Source organism: Parasteatoda tepidariorum, chromosome 6 (genome assembly GCF_043381705.1).
Source record: "Parasteatoda tepidariorum isolate YZ-2023 chromosome 6, CAS_Ptep_4.0, whole genome shotgun sequence".
Classification (NCBI taxonomy): Eukaryota; Metazoa; Arthropoda; class Arachnida; order Araneae; family Theridiidae; genus Parasteatoda; species Parasteatoda tepidariorum.
In genome coordinates, this window is record NC_092209.1 from 89368030 (window position 1) to 89390666 (window position 22637).

Sequence of the window (22637 nt, forward strand, 5' to 3'; positions counted from 1 at the left end):
TACACGAAGTATGCGTGTAATTTATTTTATGCAAAAGCTTTGATTCCTAGAGGGTTCCGCGATAGCCCAGCAGTTAATTGTTTCCTGGACTTTAGTCTAATGATCTAATTAAGCTAATTAGTGGGTTCCCAACATCGGATAAATATCAAATTAAAAATATTAGTCAATAATCAATTATTAAAATAAAAATTTCTAAACTGAAATAAAAATTTCTAAACTAAAATAAAAGACCTGCAATGGAAAAGCTTGTTGAAACAAAACAATAATGATACTTTAAAAAAAAAAAATTCTTGAAAATGCAAAACATTGTTTTTAAAAAAAGCAGCTTTTCGTTGCCTTGAGAAAAAGGAATATTCACTCAAAATTTTGTAAACGGTGCACAATGTGGCATAATATGATTCCCTCGACAAGCCACAGAAATTACACTTTGAAAGATTGTTATAAGTATGACATCCAGGCCCCATATCTTCCCTTAATATTAACTTATAATTTTCGAAATCGTTCAGATATTATACTGCTATATCAAAGGAAATAATTATAGCAAATTAAAAGGGACCACAAAATGACACAACAGGGTTACATAAGCAGACCGTAGAAATTGCTTTAACAGTCAAACGATTTAATAGTGTGTAAGCTACAAATTGTTTGATCCGGGGTTTGCATGTTCGAAACCCGGCTGCAATTTTTTTCTTGAAAATTATATGCAAAGGAAAAATTTTATTTACTTATTTTACTTATTTATTGTGATGTAAATAAAATATCTTTTTACTTAATATTATTATTATTCATTTTCTAAGAGCGTATATTAAGAAAATCGTTAAAATGAAGAAATTGTTGCTCCTATACTGTATATACTGTAGCATACTATACCAAATGAAATAATTATCGATAGGGGGCGCACAATGGGGAATTATATGGTTCTTTCGACAAACCTTGGAAGTTACTTAAAATGCTTGTTATAAGTCTGAAAGGTAGTTAAATGTGTAGCTTTATGTTTGAAGCGTCAATTGCTAGTCCGGAAATTTCGTAGTTTGATCCCCGGCTGTGGTCAATTTTAAAAAATTACTTTAAAAAAGTATATTTTTAAAATTTATTTTACGTTATGGTATCATAAACAAAAATTATTTTACTGTTTTTTTTTAATTTTTTATGTATGTTTATAATAAAAGCTTTTGCAAAATAAAAAAATTTTAAGAGAAAAAAATATTTAAGATTTTTCCTCATGCGTTCATATTAATGTTTTGTATGGAATTAGTTTAAAACGTGCCGGACGCTAATTTACAGCCAGCAGTCATGAATAACTATTAAGAATTCGCAACATTCATAAAAAATGGTATATTTTCCGAAAAAAGAACTTTATTTTACGACAAAGCCGTCGGAAAACATCCGTAAATTTCTTGATTCAGAAATGTTATTTTATTTTATTTCATTTTACTTTATTTTATTTTATTTTATAACCGTCGTTGAACAGACGACCCAATTTTTGGGTTTACGACTTCAAATGTTCATCTCCGTAACCTTGTAATTTTGAAACCAATCCAGAAAACAAGGGAACTCCTTGATCAAGTATTGGGAGAAATTTTGACTTCGTGGAGGACTTTTTGATGGCACTAACCCACATTTGCGTTACATGGAGAGGAAGACCACGAGAAACTCCTACGGTTAGCCTGATGAAAGGGACTCTAACCCGTGATCCGTCTACCACTGAGGATATTTCACGTCAGCACTGTGGTCGGTAGGATGCGGATTCGTATCGATCATGCATTGGTGGAATTCGAACCTGGTTCACCTCATTGGAAGACGAACGCTCAAGCCCCTGAGCCATCACAGAAAACCAAGATGTCTGCTAGATTTTTTATTCTTTCTGAATACTATTTTCTGCAAAGGTGATATTTACAATTAGTAAAGTAGGCGCAGTACATTAAATTTTTAAGAATAGAAGTGCTTTGCTCTTCTATTCATTGTGTAAAATTAAAGTCGTTAAAGTATTGATTGTGAAAAATTAAAGTCGAGAGAAATGGTCTATTTAAATGTTTGAACACAATAAAATAGTCCAATCTTTTAAAACTGTATAGTTCTAAGTAATAAAATCCAATGATATAGTTCGAATAATTTCGAATTTCAAAACCAAAATAAGAAGCTTTTATTTCTCGCTGCACTGCCCTTCCTTATTGTATCATGCTCATTTGCTACGAATTCATGGAGTCGGGAAAAATGAATCATTAAAGTGATTCGAGTAAAAGGAATCTGGACCAAAGCCTTGCTCACCCAAACTAATTTGAAATACAAGCCTCTGTCGAATCGCAAAAATATCATACGTAGCATACCAAAGTTTTTAGATCACTGACTAATGATTCAGATTACTGATGATTCAAATCGTTAATTCGAACTACTTGCTGTTCGATTCTAACATTGTATACGAGCATTTTTTTTTGTTGTCCTTATGAAAAATGCGTTAAGAATTCTATTTTTAGAAAACTTTCTAGACTGAATTAATCATTATTCATTGATCAAGTTATAGGATTCAAAACGATTAGACAGAGCCACAGAATTAAGATGCGAATCATTAAATCAGCAACCAACTCTATGTTCATAGTTATTTTTTTATACGAATAGATTTTACAACGCTGTAGTTTTCATTTTTCAATATGAATATTTTAGAACTTTAGCCCTTAAACGTCAAACATAATTTTAAAAAAATATCTTGAATTTTTTTTAAATTTAATTAACATTATTTTTTTTTAATGACGTACGTTTGGTCAATTAAGAGATCCCCTTTGGTTGTAGCTAGAGTCTAAGTATGCAGTTCCCGAAGAATCTATTTAATTCTTACTCTGTTAGTCAGGCATTTTGATGATTTTTCTAAACTTATTCATTTCTGTGATTTTCGGTGATATGCTTCAAAACTTTTTAAGACTGATTTGCAGTAATTGCATCCCATTCTACTTTATTTATGAATCCAACGTAAGACATGTTTAAACAAGAAGAAGAAAAAAAAACGTAATCGATTTTCCATCTACACCCTTAGGTTGACGTTATCACGTGGAAACGATCATTTCCCTATCTGTGTCAGTTATCTTCAAAGATCAGTATCAAACCTGCTCTAATGGCTCTCTCTCTGCTATAAGGCTTTTATCTTTTAAATCCCTCTCAGCATTAAAGGTAAAAGGGTTGCTGGAATTTTAGTTTTCATCGCCAACAATCGGATGGCAATTGTTGTTGCGCAATGAGGCGCGTTTTGATTACTCGCATTTAATGTCTTGTGCTCAGAGCCAGACTACGGCAGGGGCATACGGGGCAGTTGCCCCGGGGCCCTACCTCAGAGGGTGCCTCAAAATCGACTAGAAAGTTTGTTTTACGTTTTCTCCTTTTAAGAAACAAAATATCACTACAGTATAAAATCCGTCAGTTTTATGTTGGCTTCTTCACTAATCTATCGCATGAACGCAATCTGCATTTTGTAAATTTACGGATCAGGGCGGAATTCAGCTAAATTTTCGAAATTAATGTGGTCAAATTTGGCCAATCAAAAGCCTGTATTTTTGCATATGGCAAAATGCAATATGCTTTCAAAAATACAGGCTTCTGATTGACTTAATTGAGCCATCGCAATTTTGAAAATTCAGCTGAAATCCGCCATAATGTGAGCAAGGATATGAATTTTTCGCTGCTAGATAGTGAACGCTTAATTTTTCGCTGCTACAATGTTAACAATCATGATGGACATAGAATTGTCAGAAAATCAATAAAATGAACAGAACAATATTTCGTCTGATCTTTGGAAGGAAAGAATGAACTTTATAGCTATTTTAGGTTTTAGTCAATTTTCTTGTTATCTATAATTAGATGAAAAATGTATATACCTCCACAATGTTCTGTTCTTCATTACTGATGCAGAGGGGGGAGCCCAAAAAAGTTTTTGCCTCGGGCCCCAAACAGGATAAGTAAGGCCCTGTTTGTGCTTGAAGAGCCAGGGCGGTCTTATTAGCAGGTGGGGTCCCCAGACACACAAAAGTTCTCGATACTTATAATATGCCATAATGTTTAAAAACGAATTAAAAAACTTTACATAAAATAAATCATTTTTAAGATGCGATGCAATAATTCTTACAAATTTAAACACATTATGATTACCCCAAAAACATAAAGCATTTTTAAACTATGCATAATTTAAAAAAAAAATGAGAAGCTTACCAGTTTTAATCCTCAAATAATAAAATAATTTTTTAAACTACGGAAGTTAATTAAAATAATTAAATTAAATAAACATAAAGGTATAACAAATCAAAAAATGAAATTCAAAAGGTATGAATTATTTTGTCAAACTAAACTGTTGTTAAAACATCTTTCAACGCCCAAGTACCTAAACTTTTCAAGAATTTTCGGTAGCCTTTTTAAATTTACTTGGTGATAAACTAATCAAATTATTGGTGTTTGCATGATAATCAATTACTATTTGTAGAAAAAGCGCACATTTTATACAATATTTATTACGAAAAATACATAAGGCAATGTTGTTTATTATTAGCTTTATTTTTAATACAACTGAAAAAAATTAAGATTCTCAAGGCCCCCGTGGGTGCCTGGGGCCCCGGGTGTGCCCATGCGTAAAGACGGTATTGTGAAGAGCCGAGTACTTTAAATGAGTATACCGAGAAGCTAAAGAGTACATTAAGTATCAATTTTCAAAATATTCAATAAGTCACTTAAAAATCTTGTGAACGCAAATGAATATTTTTCTCGTAGAAGTAGTTTTTAATGACAATGCAAGTCGCAATTGTTACCAGATTTCTAAAGGAATATTTTATCAGTGTAGCAAATTAATCTTTTAAATTTTGACACCATCCTGACAAGCTAGAACATTTTATTTAACATTGTGTTGTATGTAAATACAATTAAAAAAATGAGGCAATAAAGGCTTATCACTGATCAAAATTTCAAACATTTTCTAGTAAAAAAAATTATGCACGTAATAAAATTAAAATATTTGAGTGTGCATGTCTGCATGCCCGGGCATATCGTAAACACTCAAAATACGACATGGAGCTAAATGAGTACCTTTGTAAGCTCGATGTTCGTTTTTTTTTTAACTAGATTTTTAATTATGAATTTTTTAGGAGTGTTTCAAGTGCATTTTTTGCTATTTGTTGCCAGGATTGTTTTTTGCATTTTTTGCCAGGGGGGTGCACTTGCACCCCCCTGGCTTTTTTCAAGACAAAGAGATACAAAAAAACAATTTTGCTATAAAGGTTTTTAAATGAACATATTTTTATTGAGCAAACTTGGCAGACATCTAAGCTACATTTTTTTAAATTTCATTTAATAAAATGTAAGTAATATTATATTTTCTATTAGTTATTTAGTTTAACAAAGGTGTATAACACAAACTGACTTCTCAAAACTGTAAAACTTCATCAACACAATAAATACCAATGTTAAGCGTGCACAAACACGTTAGTATACGAAACTACTGTTTGTAGTTATTTGTTTTTCGAAGTCAGTAACTATGCCAGCGCCATCAGTACAGTTTCTCGTGGCAAAATTTGCAAGTACGAGAAAATAGTACTTCTTTTTAAATATCTTGTTAACAATGAAGAAATGTATCTTGAAGAAATTAACAGATGAAAGTATATGTTATAACAAAACAAAATGTGATAACAGAATATTTTTAATTTTTCTGTGGGGGGGGGGTAGTTTGTTAGAGGGTTGCACCCCCTTTTATATTATTCTGCCGGCGCCCTTGGTCGATACAAATTCCGCCGCACCAACCACAGTGCTGACGTGAAATATCTCCTCAATGGTAGGCAGATCATGGGTTAGAGTCCCCTTGCCATCAGTGTCGGCTTACTCAAACAAAAATATCACAAAATTGTGAACATAAATCTATATAAGTTACTCATTTTTTAAAAAACATTCAATACGAAACTTACATATTAATACTTAAAAAAGAAATACATCCATAGTTAAAACTTTCTAACATCAAATCAGTTTATTTATTTTAAGTTTTTCCAAATTTTGTTTTAGAATCGCAGCTCTGTATCAGATTGCACTTTCTGCATGGGGGTCAAATTTTTTTAAAAAAAGGAGAGATCACTGAAATTCGGCAACCCCTGATTGATTCATAGATGATTCCTTATTGTTCATCCATGTCGATAGAAAAGATGTGCTTTTATTTTTTTTCCCTTGATCTCTATTTTATTCGGTAATTTTTTCTTACCTTAAAACGAAAAAAAAAACAGACATTGATTAAAAACAATTGAAGAGATTGAATCGTCATTGCGAAACAAAAATCTACTCTAGATTGCCTTCAGCATCTTATTATTTTCTATTTATTTATTTTTTTATTTTATAACTGTCGTTGAACAGCAGACCCAATTTTTTGGATTTACGACTATTAACGTTTAACTCCGTAGCCTTGTCATTTTGAACCCAGTCCAGAAGACAAAGGAACTCCTGAATCAAGTATTGGGAGAAGGTTGTCTTAGTGGAGGACTTTTTGATGGAACTAATCCGCATTTGCGTTACACGGAGAGGAAAACCACGAGAACCTCCCACGGTTAGCTTGACGGCAAGGGGACTCTAACACATGATCCATCTACCAATGAGGGAATAGGTGCTTGGCTATGGTAGGGGACATGCCTGGGCAATGTGTAAAATGCTTAGTTTCATACTTTAGCCCGGGGTTGGGCACTGGACCAATGACCAAGAGTTCGTGGGTTCGATCCCCGCCTGACGAAGACTCCCCGTGTAGTATGTGGTGACTGATGCACATAAAGTCTGTCGAGTCGCAATGTCTTCCATGTTCCCATAACAAATAAATGTCTCTGGAGGTATTGATCCAGGAGTTTCCTTGTCTTCTGGGTTGGTTCAAAATGACAAGGCTACGGAGTTCAACTTTAGTAGTCGTAAACTCAAGAAATTGGATCGGCTGGTCAACGACGGATTAAATAAAATAAAATAAAATAAATTAAATAAAATAAAATTTCATACTTTGAGTCGTGATGGGGATAGAGCGTTCGCCTTCTAATGAGGTGAACCGGGTTCGAATCCCAGCGGTGGTTGATCAATACGAATTTTGCACTCGGCTCGCTCGAACCACAGTGGTGATGTATAATATCCTCAGTGGTAGACGAATCATGACTTAGATTCTCCTTGCCGTGAGACTAACCGTGGGAGGTTTTCGTGGTCTTCCTCTCCATATGAAGCAAATGCGGGTTAGTTTTATCAAAAAGTTCTCCAGCAAGGCAAATTTCTCCCGATACTTGATCCAGGAGCTCCCTTCCATTGTCTTCTGGATTAGGTTCAAAATTACAAGGCTATGGAGTTGAACCTCAGTAGTCTTAAACCCAAAATTGTGTGGGCTATTCAACGACGGGTATAGAAAAAAAAATAATTTCATACTTTTTAAGTCAATTTATTTGTAAAATGCCTGTTTCTTTGATAGAATACTGTATTTCAAACTTTTCTGTTAATACTTTTTTTCTTCCTTTCAACAGTCCAAGCGTGAAATCGTGAGTGCGTGACTTGTCTTTTGTCGACACTTGTCTATAAATTATTCTTCCAAATAATGACGCCAGATTTATCGCCATTTGTGCATGGGCTTTCTGTCCATTAAACGGGCATAATCAACAAGACAACCAGCTGTTAATGATTGTTATTATTCAATAAATAATGTTCGAAAATTACATTGTTTTGCTTTGATGACATCTTATGCTTCTTCGCGCTGATTGGTAAAAAAGATAAAGAGGACATTTTATTTGTCATCGGGGTTCCGCGTATAAAAGGATATTTGGGGAACCCTGAGAAATTTTATAGGCTCTGGGCGTTTGTAAGAGGATTGTTTCAAGGGAGAGATCGAGCTTTAAGATACAGTCCTTGGCCTAACTATTAGACGCACTATGAGATTTTATGTAAAATCTTAATTATCAGGTTATACTATACAGCTTTATCGTTTTTGCACGACAGAAACCTGCTTGACCTCTTTTGCGCTTGTGTATCAATTCATTAAATTAGACGATATATAATATAAATTCGAAGATTGGATAAATTATACGATATGTTATATAATTATAGAATATTTACTATATCAAGCATAATATTAGTATATTATAATAATTAGACCAAATTATTAGACGCATTGTAGTCTTTTAATAATGACATGTTTTTGCACGAGTTTATATGCAATACTTTTATATTTAAACATACATGTAATGGGTTTTTATTCAGGAGATTTTTCTTGCACTTCCTACTTGTATTTATTTTCAACGTATTGCATTACAGTGTCAGCCAATTGATACACGGACGTAAACGAGTATAAACTGGTTTCAGAAGCGGAAAAACAATAAAGCTGTATAGTATCACTTAATAATTAAGATTTTAAATAGATTCTTATAGTGCGTCTAATAGTTTGGCCAGGGGCTGTAAGTATATTACATTTAGAAAAAAAAAATTAAGCTTTTAAAGTAAAGAACACAGTTGAAATAAATAAAATTGTTCAAGAACCAGAACAAAGAATCTATACCGAATACTATTAGAAACTCCCTCCGGAAAGTGTTGGGCCATAGTAATATTTAAATTTAGTGGAGCCCTAAAGCGAAGGTACTATAGTACTGCTTAGGCTTGATTGGGTATACTATAGCCTACGTCACAGGTTGTGTTATTCCTACTAAATTTAACCCATGAACGGCATTTTCTGCGAGCCTAACTTCAAGCCGCAAATAAACAAACGAAGTGCTTGATCGTTTAAATAGCTGCTCGCCAGATTTTATTGCATTAAAAAGAAAAGTAATTGATATTCGATTTTTGATTCATAATTGATTTATGTGGATAGTGGCATAGAATTTAGCATTGCGTCATGGTAAGTGCTATTCCTACTGAGTGGAAGTAGTTGTGTTTTTTTCATATTATACCCAATTACAAGATACTATAGTTCAAATTGAACTAGACAATATGACACTTGTTGTAAGTTTGCGTCGTATATTTGCAACATGAAGCCAATTTTTCTAAAGATGTCCTTTTTTGTTACTTTGATTTTTTTAAAGTAATTTTTAAATTGGCTATAGTAATATACGCTTAATTTTTAATTGTTTAAAAGAAAAAAAACTTTTTAGTCTTATGATTACTGCATTACACCTGAAATAAAATCATTTTTCTTTTCTTTTTTTAGTTTTGTGTATGATGGCTTTTCGACGTGGAAACGTGGGAAAAATAATTTGTAGCGCTAATATAGCGATGAAGTTTGGTTGTATTATTTAAGCAACAAATTGCAATTTGTATTGGCTTCCTGCACACGGTTCAAATTAAAATTTACCACATGATAGTTGGTTGAAATTTTGAGTGAAAATAAATTCTCCAATAACATGGCGATAAATTTTCTTCCAGTGATCAGGAAACGTCCAAAACTTGAATCGCCTGTAGACACATAGCTCTAGAGAAGATTTTAGCACATTAGTAAATCGGAAAGTGATCGAAATCTTGGTTATAAGATTCTACACACACACACACCCTCACGTATACGAAATCGAGTTAATAAATAACGTAGTGATACTAGTAGTCTTCAAAATTCATGAAAAGATGTGGAGCTTTTTAATGACGGAATTTCTTTTCGCCCTTTTTTTTCTCGAAATTTTTATTTGTCTGAGAGTGATTGTTTGAGAGTTAGATTTCTATTTATAATTTATTTTTTCTCGAATTTTAATCACTTTTTATTTTTGTTTTAAAAAAATATTTATTCATTGTTATAGGGGGAAAAAATTTTTTTATCTCTCTCGAGAACTTCATTTCAAAGGCTCGTGCTTTACTTGATGACAAAACTAACAAAAATAGAATAAATAAAAATAGAAAGATTAATAGATTTTTAAAAATATAAGAGACTCAAAAGAGATAAAAACAGTTTACAATTTGAACATTAATATAAAGTTATTGTAATGTATTGTTAAAAGAAGAAGCGCATTTCTTATTTCTTATTGGGTAGAGATTCCTTAGTTTAAATATTTTGTTTTTCAAGCACAGTTGATTATTTTTCAAATCCAGGTAATCGTTCATTTCGTTACTATTAACAAAATTGACAATGATAAAATTCTCGTACTTAAGGCTACAGTAATTACTTATAATAATTAATTTAGTAATATTAATTATAATATTTATAATAATAACAATTAATTTAGTAATATTAATTATAATATAATAATTATAATAATAATGATCAATTTAGAAATTTTAATTATAATATAATAATTATAATAATAATAATTAATTTAGTAATTTATAATAATCATAATAGTTATAATATAATAATTATAATAGTTATAATAATAATAAATAATTAGTAATATTAATTATAACATAATAATAATAATAATAATAACAATAATAATTATAATAATAAATTAAAATAATTAATTATAATAACTAATTATAATAATTAAGTATTATAATTATAATTATAATAATAATAACAATAACCACAATAATTATAATAATAAATTAAAATAATTAATTATAATAACTAATTATAATAACTAAGTATGATAATTATAATTATAATAATAATATTAATAATAATAATAACAATAACCACAATAATTATAATAATCAATTATAATAATTAATTTTAATAACTTAAAAAAAAATCATAATTTTTTAATGTTCACTTTTTAGAAGTAAAAAAAACTTCACCAACCGTGGGAGTTGGTTAAGTGGTGCTAAAGGTACATGCTTAAAAAATCGTCGGAAAAATTAGAGATCATAAAAAAAGCTATTAAAACGAAAGCTAAGATTTGTGCTCGACTCTCCGCCATACGACATGAAATACATCCATAACAACCACAAAGAATGACACACAACAAGCGTCCATAACACATCATTTTGGCGATTAAAAAATGAACTAAAAGTCAGGTGCATTCATTTATCGCCGTATTTGGCGCGGCAGTAGAAATATTTTGACTTCATCGAAGTTTCATTTTCATGAACGTCATCTTCGGAAGCGGTTGTCAAGGGATACGCAGAAACCGCTTCCCAATGAATTCAATATTCACCTCGCTGTTATGTTGATTACGTTTATCTCATGTCGCGGAGAAAACAATCAAACCCGAAACCATCAAAACGTAAGTTCAACGAATAATTTTTCATTCTTTTTCATTTCTGTTCAAAAAATTTTCTATCACATAAAGTAGAAAACAATTCTATATTTTTTCTTAAAAAAACATAGTTTTACACTCAATACTAGACTAATAAAAACATTATTAATCATAAAAAGGATAATAAATATTTTTTTTACTTTTTAATAATCGCTATTTCTTACATAAAAATAATATTAATATTGTTGCTAATACAAAATTAAGTTATTTAAAAAAATTGGTATCAGTATTAAAATGTATGTAGACGGATTTAAAAATGTAACACTACTAAATCACGTTGGTAATAATAATATAAATAGATTTAAAATAATTTTAAGAAAAATAAAAAAAGTAAAATTCCATTTAGAACGTTTGCCCCATCTTGATTTTTAAGATTTGCTGAGGTTTTAATAATTATAAAATAAGAAAATATGGGAACTTACTCATGTATAAAAGATATAAAAGTTTATTAATAAATAAAAATTTCGTTAGAGTGAAATTATTAAATTTTATGCCAAATTTGTAAGAGTAAATAAAACATTGTCTAGGAATTTAGATTTAACAAGGATAGTACATTCATGAATTTATAGTTTATCTGTTTGTTTTGTTGTCATAAACTTAAGTTAGATTTTAAATAAGGATATGATTTATAATTTGATGGAAAGTAATATGTAGTAAAAAATTTTTGGATAAATTTTGAAATTAGTTTAAAAAATCAATTGCAATTTTAAATAGAAATTCACGGAATTTGGGTAATTTTGTTGTTATGTAAACCTATTAATATGTATTTTTATGGTTTTCAAGCATTCTTTTTTTTTTTCTTCTCAAATTTAATAGCAAAATAAAATAAAGGGAAGTAAAATAAAATGTTTCAGCAATTTTTACTTATTTATTTGTTTTTATATTACTCAAAACTTTACGGAAAAATTTTGAGATTCCTTTTTTACATTCCTTTTTTACATTGTAAGGAAGAAGATTTTTTTGTTAATTCAATTAATTTAACCTCCATCTTCAAATATTTTATTAAATATAATTGAAAAACAATTATTTTCTTCTCCAAATTACATTAAGTTTTTTTTACTTAATTTTTAATTATTTCCCCCCCCCCCCCAACATTTTCGTATCCCAGCAATTCGCAACTTTCATATTTTAATTATTTTTGTTATGATTATTTTTTTAATGCAATAGTTATTTATTTTTTAAAAAATAATTAAGTTTTAAATATCTTTCTATTGACAATCAAACACTGAAAAACAATTAGTTTGTGTTTTTATTTCATAATTGATCTATGGTTTATCCGATTATCTTTCTAGTAAATATTAAAAAATCTATTTATTTTCGCAATCATCCAATAGAGTTTCATTCCTTCGCATAAATATTGTTTGTTTTACTCTCCTTTTTTTACAACTATTTCCTATATGATGTTCATTCATTCAGCTATTTAATTTAAAAATTAAAAGAATTTTATGTTAAAATGTTTTTTTAATAAAGAGTAACTATACAAATAATACAGATGTATTTAATGTTTTTAAGTAGAAATTTATGAGTAAAAATCGCATCGAAGTAGCATCGTATTAAAATCTCATAAAAAATTTCTATAATAAAGAAATTAATCAATTTTGTTAAACACTTTTGAATTTTTTTTCTTTCTACTGAACAGATACCTATTAATAAAAATAGTTGCTGCATTAGAAATTGAAAAAAAAAATTATAACGCGTCGCTATGGCACCAGTTACTATGACGATCTTTTACTATGAAAGTCATTCTTATTTCTTGCTATAGTACGATACGTTGTATCCACTGAATGTTTACCTAGGGCGAGTTGTCCGTAATGCTATTGTCCATGTTTTATTATTAAGTTTTTTTATTAATTCGCTTTCGTGCCTGTAAGTGTGAAAATCTTGATAAAAATCAAAATTTTGAACACTTTCCTAATAGGACTCATATTTCTAATGGAACTCTGCAACTGATAAAACAAGTTATGGACATTTCCTGAATTGTTATAAGCAGAATTTATGTCATCATTGTACCACTAACTCATGGTAATTTTCGTCAATTAAAATTTTAATCATTTTCCGACTAGCTAGAGTGCCCAATTTTTAAATAGAACTCACGCTTATTGACTATTATAAGTTAAAGCTATACAAATACAAGTTAAAACTAAATGATGTAACTGATACAATACCAAAAAAGAGACTAACTGATACAATACCAAAAAAGAGAAATAATAAAATGAAATAAATAAAAAAATTTAAAAACAATGTTTTTCAGGAGAATTAAAATCGAGAAAAAAATTCTATTTTTTCCATAACTATAATGAACGTAGGACAGTTTAGTAAAAAACATCAGAAAATTTTCAACTCACCTTTCCAATATGGTGGCGCTTTATATTTTAAATATAAAAAAAAATAATTATCCTCTTTATTCCCTGAAATAACGTAATTTCTAAAATACTTTTTTTAATTCGAAATATATTTTTCATTCTTCATGCTTTTTCCAGTCAAAATTTTGGATGGTTTTCCATTGATGAACCAACATAATCTTGATGGTAACCATCAATAATTCCATCATGCACCATTATATTTTTAGATGGTAACAAACGTAACCAAACATCACCCAAATTTAGGAACTCGGACTGATTTACGATGGTTCAACATAAGAATAGCAACTTGTGTTGATGGTATGTTCACGTTGAACCGACAGGAATTTTCATCATAGTTTCTCAGAAATCAAATGTTGAAACGATCATGAACCACCATCATAGACCATCACGGATTGATGGTTCATGAGAATCAAACTTCTCTTGATGGTTAACCATCATAGCATTAAAGTAGCATTTTCCATCATGGAACGATGGAAGTTTGTTGGCATATCAAACATCATAAATGCGGTATGGAGAAAAAGTTGGATGATGGTGACCGTCATGAATCGCCCTGAAACCAACATAAACCATCAAAATTTTTTGATGGGGAGGAATTTTGACTTGTTTTATCCTGATTGAAATATTTAATTCTTTGTGGCCGTATGTCACTATAGCAGAAAATGATACTGATCTTAAAAATCGTACTGAGTAAGCAACCCTACGGATTCAAAATAGCTGTTCACTTAGGTCAGCGGTCGGCAAACTTATTAGCCAAAGAGCCAAATATGAACATTACAACAATTTTTAAAAAAGTTAGGAGCCAAATCTGCTTGTTTAGTAAACTTTTATTACATTAAATAAGTAGTACACTAAATAAAACTAAATTTCATACTTAATAAATATTTATTAGTGCGAACAATGTGCTTGCATCTCCTTGGAAAGTTTGAGTAAGTCAGGTTTGTATGTTGTTTTTAATTTTAAGCCAATTTGTACCCCCACTACTTTAGAAAAAGTATGCGCGCATGCTTGTGGTACCTTTGTATCACACCGGAGTACGCCGAAAACGTACGAACAATTTAAGCCGGTAGCTTGTACATGGTTTGTGTTTACGTTTACGAAAATTAATAAAATTAAACTCGATGTTCGTTACGTATTTTTACAACAATATAAAATTCTAATTACCTATCTATCTTTTAACTTAAACAAAAAATTATATATGTTCTCGATTTATAGAAGAATTTTAATTTATCAAAATAAGATGTAATTTTTATCTTACTAAGTTTTTTTTAATGGAAATATTATTGCGCCTTCCGTGGATATTTGTGCCAGAGCCGCACTTAAGGAGCCAAAGAGCCACATGCGGCTCCGGAGCCGCACTTTGCCGACCACTGACTTAGGTCGATAGGCGTTTGTGGTGTAGTACAGAAAATGAAAAAGGGAACACACTGAATAACTTTTGATCTAATGATTAGATTTTCAAGCACAGGACTCAATCGTAATGATTCGCTGTCCTAATCTTAAATACAATAATTTATTAATGCAGGCGATATTTTAAATTTAATCAGACACGAAACCGTCATTTCTCAGAATAAACATGAATGGTCAACGGATGAATCTTCAACGGATTAGAATTTTTGACTATCAAGATGTGAGGTAGTCGCTGTCTGGTAAATATGGTCCCAAGAGAACTAATCCTAGTCCCCCTTAGAAAAGAATGTTGTCACGTAATACAAGGACCAATTTTTTCTCCGGTAAACACTATTAGCAACCTTTTACGCTTAATGTGTACTGCCATTTGTATTTGGAACAATGAAATTCAATTTTAAAAAAATGTTCACATATTACTGTGCTTTTGAAGATGGAGAACAATTCCTAAAAAGAGGACTTTTAACACTTCACAAGCATTTTTTTTTTCTTTTATTTTAAATTTTAGACATTTTATTGCAATTCGCATGTTTTCATTCACTGCTCTGGAATGAATTTATTAAGTTTTCAGTCGGTCAAATTGACATTTAATATTTTTTTTAACAATAAATAGATTTTAATGTAGTTAACATTTGTAGGCATTTTCATTACAATTAAATCTCATATTAGTTTTAAAAAAATTAGCTGCCTTTTCGATTTGGTGCATTATTTTCACGCCAATATCATCAATGCATGAAATGTATAAGCAGAATTTTTTTTATTATTGTTTAGGAAGTTATTTTATTATCTAGAAAAAATTATTTGGATATACATATTTATTTCGGAAATTTTACATTTATTATTGCACATTTATTGTGTATTTAGGAAAAATATTAACTAACGAAAACAAAATTTACATGAATGCAAGACAAATAAACTTGAACCACTGCGTAGGCGAATAGTTTAAGTTACATATAAAAATGTGAATTAAGTAGTTAATGAAAAAAAAAAAGCTGTTTAAGACTGAAGAGAGGAGGTTAGTTCATGATTTATTTGATAGATGGCTCTGTATCATACGTGTTATCTTTCTCCAATTCAAACTGAAAACATCAAGGTAGAGAGATAGATATACTTGAGATTTGATAACATTCACAAAACTATCTGAAAGCGCATCAGAATGAAATTAACAAAAGAACAAAAAAAGGACAGATTTTATAAGCATATTTTAGAGATTTGCAAAACCATTGTCTATAATATCATTTGAAGAATGATCGATGCATTTAAATCGATAACAACCAAACCCAATTACGATTTATCGTGATTAAAATCAGATATCTGACTCATATATGACTAAATCAAAATAACTATTTCGTAAGAATAGAAATACATATATTAAAAGAGTGATTGCGGGTCTTATCTGTTTCTACTTATACTGCCATAGCTTGGTAATCCGAACTAATTACTTTTCTGTTTTTCTGTACTCTGAATGAACTATTCCAAATCAGCTTTGTAGGACTTCCTTTTAATTTTTCATGAAAACAAACATTTTTTTCTTTATTTACTATGTTTTCTATTAACCTGCTAACCTGTGTGTCAACAGCTTTTCAACAAGCTAGAATCTCTACTGGAATGTTTGAACTCAACTAAATGAACGCTGGAACTCAACTCCTTGATCAAGCATTTTGATAAACAAACCCCCGTGGAAGACTCTTTGATGGAACTTATTCACATCTACGTTACATAGAGAGGAAAACCACAAAAACTTCGATGATTAGCCTGACGGCAAGGTACTCTAACCCATGAACAATCTGTCACTGAAGATATTTTTTACGTCAGCACTATGATCGATGCGAGCCAGGTGCGGAATTCGTTTCGACTGGCCATCGTTGGGATTCGAACCCGGTTCACCTCATGGGGAGGCGAATGCTCTACCCCCTGAGTTACCACTGTTCAAAGTATGAAATGAAGCATTTTACACATTGCTTAGGCATGTCCCCTAGCATGGCCAAGAATGAAATTAAGTAAGTTTTCTTAATACTTGGCATTTAGATTTAACTGCACCCTACTTTAACCCCCTCAGGACAGTGGTCAGCTATACGTGATTGAACGATTTTCCCTTCTCACGATATCGTAAATAGAGTCGTGGTGGTTCATTGGACAGAGCGTTTGCCTTTCAATGAAATGAGCCGGGTTCGAATCCCAGCTACGGTTGGTCGATACGAATCCTGCACCCGGCTTGCACCGAGCACATTGTTGATGTAAAATATCCTCAGTGGTAATAGGATCGTGGGTTAGAGTCTCCTTACCATCAGATTAACTGTGGGAGGTTTTCCTATCCATATAACGCAAACGCGGGTTAGTTCCATCAAAAACGTCCTCCACGGAGGCAGATTTCTCCTAATACTTGATCCAGAAGTTCCCTTGTCTTCTGGATTAGTTTCAAAATGCCAAGGCAACGGAGTTGAGCATTAGTAGTCGTAAACTCAAAATTGGGTAGGCTGTTCAACGACGATTTTAAAATGAAATATCATGAATAAAACAAGTCATTCTGACGGAAGTTAAATTTCCTTTTCTTACTCTTTAGTAAGCGTAAACTCGGAATTCGTGGGCCTGAAGAAACGCTTCTTTTGACATCCCCCCATCTGAAACAGTTACAGTATGAAAAAACGTTCGATTCGGTTAAAAAAATATATATATTTATTCATTCGCACAATTTTTGGTGTTTTTCAACATTAAATTCAAATAACACCAACAAAATTTTTCAATGTAGATCAGAATCCAAAGTTCGCAGGAAAAAAACTGAACGCGAAAGTGACTCCCATCTTTCCCGAGACAGAAAGGGTCTCACTGTAAACGCAGACTGATGCGTATCAATCATTCGAATGCTACTGGTGCGTAACAGCAATCTCATCAGGCATGCAGACCAAATGTTGGGAGAATCTCGAGACACAAAGGCTCGGGATAAGAAAATTGCATTTAATTTTCATACTCCCGGCGTGAAACACGATGGGGAGGTGACAAATCAGCATGAAGGTGTAACAAGTCATCACCTTTCTGTGGCACGAGTAGGTGTAACCTTTTCACACCGGCTAGAGGGGGAGGGTTAATCGTCACGCCCGTGAGAAAGTGTTGCGTGAGGAAAGAAGAGAATCGTTTGCTTTAATTAATAGATCTTTTATGTTCATGCCCATGTTATTATTCGGGTGAAGAAACTACTTGTTTTCTGTAATAAAGGGGTTGGTTCTAATAGTGCCATATTGAACCCCATTACAGGGACCGCGAAACGGGGGGGGGGAAGGGCATAGAGGCACACAGTCCCTCTAATATCACAATTTTTCGTTTAATATTTATGTAATAAAAATTTACAATTAAAAAAAATAATTAATCATCGTCTGAATTGTAAAAAAAAAAAAAAAAATTCTATTTCAAGCAAGATTTGATATTTCCTTGGTGAAAGCTTCGGCCAAATCATCCCTCACTCATCCCCTCGCAGGGAAAATATTGCTGACCAATAAGAAAGTTCTTGATTTTAACTGTCACAGTGAACAGAATATTAATAATAATAATAAAATAAAAAAAACAGTGGAACAGAATAAAAACAATACTGTTGAAAGAGAGATAAAAAATTAAAATTAAACAATTACTTATATTAATTACATTTTAGTTTTAAAAAACAGTTCGAATCATGAAAATGAGATTAATGATTCAAATTCTTGTTTGCCATTGACAGCAGACCCAATTTTGAGTTTACGACTTCTAATATTCAACGTCGTATCCTTGTAATTTTTCAACCAATGTAGAAGGTAAGGAATTTCCTGGATCAGTACCCCCAGAGGTATTGATTTGTTATGGGAACATGGAGGACTTTGCGACTCGACAGATTTAACGTGCATCAGTCACCATTTACTACACGGGGAATCTTCGGCCGGCAGAGATCGAACCCACGACCTCTTGAACATGGGCACAGTGCCCTACCAACCGGGCTATCCTCCCTGCAAAATAATTATTATATGTGTGCACCGAGAGCCATGATGGCTCAGGGGATATAGGTCAGGGTGACCCGGATACTAATCTTCGCATCCGGCTTGCACCGACCACAGTGTTGACGTGAAACATCCTCAGTGGTAGACGGAGCATGGTTAGAGTCCACTTGCCGTCAAGCTAACCGTTGGAGGTTCTCGTGGTCTTCCTCTCCATGTAACGCAAATGCGGGGCTAGCTCCATCAAAATGTCCCCCACGAAGGCAAATTTCTCCCAATACTCGATCCAGGAGTTCCCTTGTTTTCTGGAATGGGTTAAAAATTACAAGGCTACGGAGTTGAATATTAGTAGTCGTAAACCCATAAAATTGGGTCAGCTGTTCAACGACGATAATAATTATAATATAATATAATACAATATATGCGTGCACCGAGTTAGCGAAAAGAAGTCAACATAGGAAATATCTGCCTCTCTTTTCTCTCGTTAAGGTCACGGTGGTCGCCTTCTTATGAACGTAAGATTTGTATTTGGAAAAATATTACGTCAAAGAACGAGCAGAAGAAAAGAAGAAAAAAAAAATGCCGAATAAAAAAAAAGAATATAAGTACATAATAAGAATTCTGAATATAATTTTTAATTTGGATCTCCAGTATTCAAATGCATTCCATGTCCTCCCGCAATAATAAAAATCTCTGAAAGTCCCCATCAATATTTTAGACAAGTAAAGAAAATGCTCGTGAATTATTATTAATAGAAATTCCTTAATGTTAAAAGCAACAAAAAATTTTTTTTAAAAAATCTTTTTGCTGGTATTTAGCACATTTAAAAAAAAAAAAATTTCCCCTTATGCGCGAAATTTAAAGAACTGTTGTTACAGTGTAAATTTAATTTATAAAGTCAGAAAAACAATTTTAGCAGAAAACAACAAAAATTATAAAAAAATTTTAAGATATGTGTGTTGGCGGGACAGCACTTCATCAAGGGACACACTGCCTGCTAACACACAGGAGCCTTTCTGTTGTCAGTGGTGAAACAAAAAACTGACAGTGCCCCGATATGGGGCCTCGGGGCAGTGCGTCCTCTTATGAAGTGCTGTACTGCTAACACACATATCTTAAATTTCTTTAATAATTTTTGTAGTTTTCTGCTAAAATTGTTTTTCTGACTTTATAAATTAAATTTACACTGTAACAACAGTTCTTTAAATTTATAAATTAAAGTAAAACAAATTCGTATTTAGCTGCTTTAAGCGCTTTTCTATTTTGATTTGTTATTTTAAAATGTCACTTACTTCTTTTGTCTTTTTCTGGATTTGTAAATTAGCTTCATTCTTTGATTAGTGTAAATTTAATATCATTCCCACCAAAAATCGGGTTCCTTCGATGCCTATGTTCTAATGTATAAATGACATTGATAGTTAATACTTTTCTTTTTTCTTTATGTATTTGAATTTAATATTAATTACTTGTATTAGCCTTGCACAAATTTATTCTTACTATAAAAAATATACATGAATTTTTATTTTATAGTTAAATGTATTCGACTACGATGGCGTTTATTTATTTGTAGTAACGATCTCTCTTCTTTCATAGTTATAATATTTTAAGCTGATAATGTTTATAATTATTTTGCTTTCAATTATTATATAACAGAAAGGCCGGGATAGCCTGGTTGGTAGGGCACTGGGCCCATGTCCAAGAGTTCGTGGGTTCGATCCCCTCCGGCTGAAGACTCCCCGTGTAGTAAATGGTGACTGATGCACGTTAAATCTGTCGAGTCGCAAAGTCCTCCATGTTCCCATAACAAATCAAAACCTCTGGGGGTACTGATCCAGGAGTTTCCTTGTCTTCTGGTTTGGTTCAAAATTACAAGTCTACGAAGTTGAACATTAATAGCCGTAAACCCTAAATTGGGTCGACTGTTCAACGACGGTTTCAAAATAAAATAAATTATGTAACGTAAACTTAAAACTTATATTTCTGTTCCGATTAATTAAGTTGTATCATTGTCCTTCTCCACGCTGTGGTTACACAATCATTTTTTTAAAACGGAAATAAAGATAACTAAACTATTTAATTGATTATCGAAACAAAAATTAGTTATTCTACATTAGTAGATATAACTTTTTTTCCCCATTATCCTATACAAAGAATCTAAACATCACCACAGTATTACAACTGTTACCAACTCACCAGTACACTGTTTCCATTACCACCTCAACTACCTTCTCATATTTTATGAGAAGGGATATAACCAATGGTAAAATGTTTAAAATGGAACTGTAGTCAGCTAAACTATCTAATTCTATTCCATTCTTGTAGTTCTAAGATAATTTTATAGGGTTGGTAAACGCAACAGCAGTTCCACATGCCGCTCCAACAATAAACTGCCCGAAAAAGATAAGAGGGATGATAGTCTCTCTTTTGTAATTTTGACACAATTCCAAAAGCAAATTCTCTTTGTAAACAATCGAGACTCCCCAACATGATAAGATGGCGGCCAGTGATAATTTTCGCCCGGTTAAGAAAATTCTGCTGTAAATGAAAATGCATGTTAGATTGCATTCTTTTGTTCCTCTTGTCCTTTTGGCGAGCTTTTATCTCTTGTTTCCCCTCTAACAGTGTTGAGTGACTTTTCTCTCCTTTGTTTTCTCTTTTTTAATCTTTAAGTTTTAGTGAACATAACGAAAATGACAGTTTTGTGAAATATCAGTTGTGTTATTTTCGTTGTGACATACAAATATTTATATTTTTATTTCGTGATTTTTATTTTGTATTTTGACATTTAAAATTACACTCTTCAAAATTATTAAACAAAAAAAAAAAATGCATTGCAATATTTTTTCGATCACTGTTAAATAAAATGTTAAACGTAATGATAATGATGATGATGATAATAATAATAAACGTTAAAAAAATAATAAAAAATTAATTAATTTAATTTTTGCAAGGGATTATCTTTGGATAAACGAATTGTATAATTAAGTACGAAGAATTTATTATCTGATTTGCTCAGAAGCATGGCGAAATACACAAAAAATAAAATTTATAGATCCAAACTTTAGACCGCTCTCCTGAGCAATATATTGGAACCCCCCCCCCCATATTTTCAGGGTAAGATACTCTATAATACGTTTGGGAAAAAAAGACATGTTTATTCAGAGAAAGTAAGTTTTTGTATCTGATTTCGCCACTTAAAATGCCGTTTGCACTAATTAATTCTCATCTATGAGATCAGGCCCTCAAATCATTAAAATTGTGTCCTAGTACGAGTGTTCTGTCTTTTTTTTTCGCACTGTGCGTAAATTAAAACATAATACAGCTAAAGTTTAAAGTAAAATATTTAAGAAAAGTAAGAAACAAATTATTCATTTTTCCAAAAAAAGGAAAATTGTTCCACAAAACAAGATAAGAAATTGATGAAACAATAAAATTTTGTAATTGATATATTTTACTTCGTTACCAGCTTTGAACAGCAGATCAATATCGAATGAGGATATATCCTTTATTAATTTTTAATTTCGTAGCCCTGCAATTTTTAATCCAACTCAAAAGACGAGAAAACTGCATTGATACAAACTTGCCTTCTTTTAAATCTGTGTGAAGCTAATATAATAAAATGCTAATTCTTAAAAAGAAAAATTAGATAAAAAAAATTGTAATTTCAAACTTTTCAAAAATGTCTGAGACATTATTTCGTTACAGCTGTCAAAAAAAGGTTAGAAAGTTCACAAAAATTTTACTGACTTCGAAAGCGTTTAAAAATTTCTCGA

At 31.5% G+C, this 22637-nt stretch overlaps 1 protein-coding gene across 1 annotated transcript in view; it reads left to right on the top strand.

The window, feature by feature from the left end:
* Positions 1-10951: 10951 nt before the first annotated feature.
* Positions 10952-22637, top strand: part of LOC107440842 (zinc finger protein ush) — a 73272-nt gene continuing 61586 nt past the window's right edge. The window contains exon 1 of the mRNA XM_016053902.3: positions 10952-11105. Within this exon, the coding sequence (XP_015909388.1) occupies positions 11066-11105 (40 nt within the window). The 5' untranslated portion in view covers positions 10952-11065. The remainder of the gene's footprint in view (positions 11106-22637) is intronic.